The 7,545-nt window shown below is 35.3% G+C and overlaps 1 protein-coding gene across 1 annotated transcript; it reads left to right on the top strand.

Moving 5' to 3' along the window:
- Nucleotides 1-476: 476 nt before the first annotated feature.
- LOC149799175 (uncharacterized) lies at nucleotides 477-878 on the top strand. Its single transcript, XM_089958151.1, has one exon. The coding sequence runs from the start codon at nucleotides 477-479 to the stop codon at nucleotides 876-878; it is 402 nt and encodes a 133-aa protein (XP_089814277.1).
- Nucleotides 879-7,545: the final 6,667 nt, after the last annotated feature.

Here is a 7,545-nt window from a genome sequence, read left to right as displayed (position 1 = left end):
TTGCCCATGCCATGAAACAATCTGACAGACAAGCAACAGAAATAGAACGATCCGAAAGAGAGAATGCCAATGCCATAACAAAACGAAGGACACCGAGTCGTCGTAGAAATAAGACGCATTTCGTGGAGAAAGCTAAAGGCACCAAGAAACAAAAATACAAAAACCAAACATGCAGAACTTGTGGTGGCAAATATCCACACAAAGATAGGCAGTGCCCTGCACAAGTTAGACAATGCAACTTCTGCAAGAAGAAAAACCATTTGGCTAAAGTCCCTAGATCAAGACCCAAGGCAGAAAGCAAAGTTAATCAAGTATAAAGGCAGCAAGATAGAGGTAGTACATCTGAGAGCTCTGATGCACAATACACCTTTGGCCTGCGAACTCGAGATAAAATCAATACTCTAAAACCAAAACAACCTCACACAATGGTATAAGTAGATGGAACAAAAATAGACACAGGATCATATATTAATGTCATGGACGAGCATACATTTGCAAAGCTAAAACCTAAGCCTAAACTGCAGAAAACGGGCACAAATGTATTTGCCTATGGATCAGAAACGAAATTACATATAGATGACAAATTTCAAGCCAAGATTGAGACAAAATATAGGATCACTACAGCTCCATTCTATGTAACCAAAGGAAATTTTGGAAACCATCTTAGTTATGAAACAAGTATACAGTTGCGAATAATTCCAAGAATCTGTGCTACAGTGAAAAGCAAGTCTGAAGAATTGTGTAAAACGTACCCAGATATCTTCAAAGGAATTGGAAAACTAAAAGATGTACAGATACACCTTCACACTAACAATGCTGTAATCCCTGTAACTCAGCCAACATCGACGGATTCCATTTCATATTCGGAAAAAAGTTGAAAAAGAGTTGGCAAGACCTGAAGATTAAACATTTTCGAAAAGGTAGACGGACCGACTCTGTGGGTATCTCCAATTGTGGTTGTTCCCAAACCTAAAAATCCAGACGAAATTAGGATCTGCGTTGATATGCATTTTCCCAATGAAGTATTACTTTGCGAGAGACACATCACACCAACAACAGACGACCTTCTAGCAGATATCAACGGTGCAACCATATTCTCCAAGCTTGACCTAAATTCAGGTTACCATCAACTGGAATACGAAAAATCAAGAAATATTACAACATTCTCAACTCATATTGAACTACGAAGATATAAATGTCTCATTTTCAGAATATCATTTGCAGCGGAAATATTTCAAAACACACTCTGTACAGCACTGGAAGGACTAAAAGGCACAAGGAACATTAGCGATGAAATTCTAGTATTTGGTTGCACTCAGGAAGAACATGACAAAAATCTAGAGTCTACATTCACTCGCATAAAGCAAAAGGGTTTGACACTAAATAAACACAAATGTGAGTTCAACAAAAACAAAATTGAGTTCTTTGGATGCATTTTCAGCAAAGATGGAATTTCTCCAGATCCGAAGAAAGTGGAAGCAATAAAAAGTGCCATTATTCCATCAAACACATCAGAAGTACGCAGTTTTCTATGCATGACAAACTATGTGGGACGATTTATCCCAAATTATGCACATCAATGAGCCTCTTCGAGCCTTAACCAAGCAATGAGAATGGACTGAAAAACAAGAAAAAGCGTTTGAAAACCTCAAACAAGACCTAGCTAGTGACACAATAATAGCGTATTTCGATCCTAATAAGGAAACACAATTAATTGTAGATGCAAGTCCAGTCGGTCTAGGCGCGTTATTAACTCAGAATGGAAAGGTTATTGCCTACACCAGTATAGCACTTTCAGTTGCGGAAAAACGATATTCACAGACGGAACGAGAAGCACTAGCAATAGTCTGGAGTTGTGAGCACTTCCATCTGTACCTGTTTGGTCATACATTTAAGCTAATTAGTGACCACAAGCCCCTGGAAGTCTTTTCAATAATCCAAATTCACGACCCCCTGCAAGACTCGAGCGATTGAGATTGATATTACAAGCATACAATTTCAAAGTAGTATACCAGCCAGGTAAAACAAATACAGCGGTTTATATTTCACGACATCCCAAGACTGGAACTGAATGCTGTAAACAATCTGATGTTGCAGAAGCTTATATGCAATACATATTCGCCAATGCTGTACCCAAAGCCATGACTGTTGAAGAAATTCGGACGGTAATTTAGTGGGCCAGGACCATCAACATGTTATCAAATCAATATAATCTGGAACTTGGAAACATTCTTACAAACAAAACAAAACCTTGGAACCATTTTCAAGGCTCAGACTTAAACTCACGAACGTTCCAGTTACAAATGGTTCTGTCCTACTGTGTGACAGGAAGCTAGTTATACCAAAAGGGATACAAAAGAGAGTGATAGAGCTAGCACATGAAGGCCATCAGGGCATAGTCAAGACAAAACAAATTCTTCGTGAGAAAGTATGGTTTCCTGATATTGACAAACAAGTAGAGAATTTCTGTCAAAGTTGTACACCATGCCTTACATCAACGCCAAAGCAAACGACAGAGCCGCTAAAAATGACAGTTCTACCAGACTATCCTTGGAGTCAAATTAGCATGGACTTAAGCGGCCCTCTTCCGTCAGGAGTCTAGTTAATGGTACTTGTTGATGACTACTCAAGGTATCCAGTAGTTGAAATTATTAACTCAACATCTGCAAAAACAGTCATCCAGCAACTTGACAAAATATTTTCAATGTTCGGAATACCAGAAGTTGTAAAAACAGATAATGGACCCCCATTCAATGGACAAGAGTTTACAAAGTTTGCAGAATACATGAGATTCAAGCATAGGAAAATCACACCTTTATGGCCTCAAGACAATGACGAAGCAGAAATGTTTGTGAGGACAATTGGAAAAACAAACAAAGCAGCTAATGCAGAACGTAAAAGCTGGAAACAAGAAATGTACAACTTTTTACGCAATTACAGAGCCACACCTCATGCAACAACCAACAAATTTCCAGCCGAAATTCTTTTTGGACGAAAAATGAGAACTAAACTCCCAAGTATACAATCAAATCAGAATACAACGAAACTAGAAAAACCGATACTGAGAAAAAGGAAAAGACGAAGAGCTATTCAGATCAAACTAGGAAACCTAAGAAGTCAAATTTCAAAGTGGAGACAGTGTTCTAGTAAAGCAAGAAAAGCGAGACAAGTTGTCAACTCCATTCGACCCCAAACCATGTGAAGTTGTCAACAAAAAGGGATCAATGATAACAGCGAGATGAGAAGACCATCAGATAACTAATTCGTCATTTTTTCAAGACAGTAAAGAATTCACTACATATTCCACCATGCGATGACAAGACATATGATACAATAAATCTAAAGAAAAATGGAGATAGATGTGACACATATCCAAAATCCGACCTGGCGTTAAGAAGATCATCCTGAATCAGAAAACCACCAGACTACCTAAATGATTATGTGTGTGTAAAGTAATATAAAACTTTATGAAGCTTTACCACATGCATTGTGTTGTGTGATGTTTTGCTTATAAATAGTGTAGTGTGTTATAACTGTAAATTTTTCTGTAGATCTAGATAGTTAACAATAACGTGTGCCGCATCAAATGACAATTTTTTAGTTTAACGTAGTGAATTTGAACTCTTCTATCAAAGACTATTATTAATACTAAGACATGAGAACTGTAACCTACAGTTTTAAGTTTTGTACATTATCAACAAACAAAAAAATTCAAGACGCAAATTTTATTACACTCATGAATTTTTACTATGTGAATTTCTTTTGTTAAGAATTGTATTATTATTATCATTATGACTAGTTAGAAATATACTGAACTGATTTTCAATTTAAAAACATAAATCTTAAATCTGAATGTAGTGTTCTAGAAGCCGTGCTATACGGTAATATAGACTTTCCTAATGCTGAGTCAGCATGTTAGAGAGCTGATATAAGGCTGACAGATAGGGTGCTAGATGTAGGTCAGTTATAATTTGAATGCTATGGAATAAACATGTGTTTGTAGAAACAGGTCTTTTTCTCTCTCAACAACAACAACACCCATAACATGTCAAATATATGCTTGAAACTTTGATTCGAGTTATTTCGATGAAAATAAAGTTCAGAAGTCATATGTGTCGCACTTTTGGGAAATCTGACAGACCGGTATGTTAAAAGTAATTGTGTTCTAACATAGCACACGGTGTATGCTCTTTCTTTGTATTTTTGTATTTTTAGTGTTATCTTATATCCTACCTGAAATATCATTTTTCTTTATCGAGCCTCAAGGACTCTGCTCAAAATATCCAGGAGGGTATTGTCGTGATGTAATTTTTGAGGAATGTTTAGAAAGTGAAATTTTTGGAATTTTAATTTACATTTGTATTATTTAAACAAATCTTCAGCAGAAATAGCTCTTAGGTAATACAGCAGGTCTACACTAAATATATGAGGCTACGAGTTACATCGCCATTCTCGGTTACTGACGTAAGAAGGTATAATGACTGAAACTAGTCCAGGATCTAACTAGTGCACTGTAAGCAATTTTTGACAAGGCAAATTATTCTTAGAAGCGGAATGCAATATGGACGTCTCTTCTTGGTTTTTCCGAGGCACGAGCAGCCATGCGCGTTCCAAGAAGAAATAAGTGAAGATGAGTGTTATAAGCCATGACCTATTTCGGACAAAGCAAACGTCTGTCAGAAGAGGAACCACTATCTATCCACTTCACTCTAGACAGCCTGGTGAAAATTGCTGTGTTACAGATTTCAGATTTTCACTTCCTTTTTCCCGTTCAATCCTAGTACTTCTTAGCTAATAAATAGTGAAGCAACAACTACATCGCAAGAGTGACACTGCCCGCAAAAGGAGGCCAAAATAATATCTTTCTCACTCTCTTTCGATCTGAGAGTCCTCCAATCAATAAATTAGGAATGACGAATAAACTCTATTCAATAAACTGACCATACCAATGGTGAAAAAGAACAATTAACAATAATATTCATAAAATTATTATTATTATTATTATTATTATTATTATTATTATTATTATTATTATTTCTCATGATAAATTAATTAGTACAATTAAGGAATACAAGTTCGCAAATATTTTGTATGTCCATTAACTACTAAAGGATTATTAAAAACATTGGTGCAACCACTTATAGTCCTATCCGCCATTTTTTACCTTATTTTTGGGTGAGTGAGGAATATTCTTGCTTTGAGGTCAAAATATTTTACCTATCATTTTCTAATTGGTTTTATAAACAATTCAAGAATTTAGCTAGAATTCTATCTAACTGATATAATTCATATTTTGATTCGTAAACGCTAGATAGAGAAACAGTTATCATTTGCAACATGCGACTGATTTGCAAGGACGAAATGTAAGTGGCAATATTCAGTTGTGAAATATACAACTAAAAAAGATTGAACGGTAAAAGTTACAGATTAGCAGCAATATATCAACTGAATCGTATTCATACAAGTTCTCCAATGATGAGCTTCCTCTCAGCATGTTTGTAAAATATGCGGGTTTTTTTCTTCATACGATTATAATAATTTCAAGGTTATAGGGTTTTAGACATGACAAACTGTCTAAGTTATATGCCACCAGTGTTCTCATCTCCATAAAAGGTCTTATATTAATAATAATAATAATAATAATAATAATAATAATAATAATAATAATAATAATTTATCTGGAATTCCATTTTAAGTAATGTAGTTTCTTCACTATTATCATGACATCATATATATTAAATAGTTACCCCAAAATCTCAAATAATCCTACTAAAGTCCCATGCCATCTACATTTTTCAAAGCGCTATGATCCACATTGCTTAACATGAGTTACTTGCTTGCCAGCCATAACTCAATCCATTACAAAGAAAGAGTAAATGCAGATAGTTTAAACCGCAACTTTCTTGTAATAAAAAGTCAAACATATCATAAGTTGGAAGAAATTTAACCTTTACAATTGATGATTATGAAGATGTAAGCGTTTTGGAGCTCACTCTTTCCTGTTTAGTGTTAATATGCATGTTTGGATAAGAAGACCTAAGAAGCCTATGATCTTGTAAAAAAAACTATTCAACAAGCAATAGCAAGTGATTGCTTGCGAGCATTACGTTGCTTGTCACTCGCAATTTCCGCATATATGTATTCAGGCAAACCCATCTATATCACATAGATGTCGCAGTTCGTTCTAGACCCATGCCATTTAAAATTATGCGTTGCATAAACTCTTAAATAATTATAAAAAGACATTAGCGTCAACGAAGATAAATCTTTAACCTGGTAAATATTTTTATTTTTCCTTTCTTTTAGTAAACATCGTACGAACTAATGGACATGCCAGAGAGGAGATTACACCGCATACTTCATAGCATTGCGGTTTGTATAACATTCACAGAATGTTGTGCAGAAAATTACAATATATTTTAATGTAAATATAACACGAATCTCGTGCATCGTACAGAAATACCGACATTGTATGTTTCATTTCTGTCGAAGGATTGCAAAATAGGCTTGTTTTGTGCATCTAGGTAAATTCTTGATGCAGTATTGTGCAAGGGATAGTTAGTATGAATTCAGTTTCATATTGTTTTCCGTCCATGGTTTACCACGAAGCACCATCGTAAGGAATGCTATTTGTAGGTGTAGGTATACCGTATGCATTCTTTTTCATTAAAACGATCTTTCAACTCTGTAGGTATAAAATGTTGTTGACTTTGTTCTCTCTTTACAAATCAGTTTTTGATATAATAGGTTTACTGTATTAAATATTAGGATATATTTCAAAATTCGATTTCGTCTGCCCAAGCCGAATGTGTTCTAACATAATTCATTACCGGTCGCATTTACATTGAAACTGAACATATATTGTCCTGGTCTTTGTTTCATTGCTAATTCAGAATTCATTCAGTCTATACCAGTGTCAGTGTCAAAAGAGAAATTAGAACCCACGTACAAATTCGTGAAGAAATGATTCCAGCAATACTGGAGACTAAACTGATAATCGTCGTAAATAATTGTCCCCTACGTTGACATATTCTTACGGCGATATGGTAGAAATCCAAGCGCCCAACACACCAATCTTGCATTCGCTACTTTAGCGTTTTTTAGTTAGGTTAGTGGCTGGTGATCTGTTTCGAGAATTAATTCCCTCCCTGATAGATAAATGTGGAATTTGCCTAATTTGCATACAACCTGCAATAACATTTTTTCAATGTTGGAGTAATTTAGCTCCCAAAGAATCAATTTTATAATGGTTTATGCTACGGATAGCTTTACACGCTTTTGTTCAAGCAGCAGAACTGCTCACAAACCCTTTATTGAGAACTTAGTCCTAATAGGAAAAAGATTATCTGACTTGGACAATTTTATGACTATATAACACACCAATTTGTTTTCATCGGTACTAAAACCCTTTCGTCACACAGATTCCAAGACGTTCTATTTGGTTTCCCTTTCTATTTAAATTTGCTTGAACTAGCTAGTGATTTAGCCACATTGAGAACACTCATTCTCAAGAGCACCACAATACAAGACATATTCGCATCTCTT

Source organism: Sinohyriopsis cumingii, chromosome 5, assembly GCF_028554795.1.
Source record: "Sinohyriopsis cumingii isolate HCF-2022 chromosome 5, ASM2855479v2, whole genome shotgun sequence".
Classification (NCBI taxonomy): domain Eukaryota; kingdom Metazoa; phylum Mollusca; class Bivalvia; order Unionida; family Unionidae; genus Sinohyriopsis; species Sinohyriopsis cumingii.
This window is presented reverse-complemented; position numbering and strand designations above follow the sequence as displayed.

What these genes read in the sequence shown, in the direction of transcription:
- LOC149799175 (XM_089958151.1), top strand. Translation starts at nt 477, where the DNA reads ATGGACGAGCATACATTTGCAAAGCTAAAACCTAAGCCTAAACTGCAG.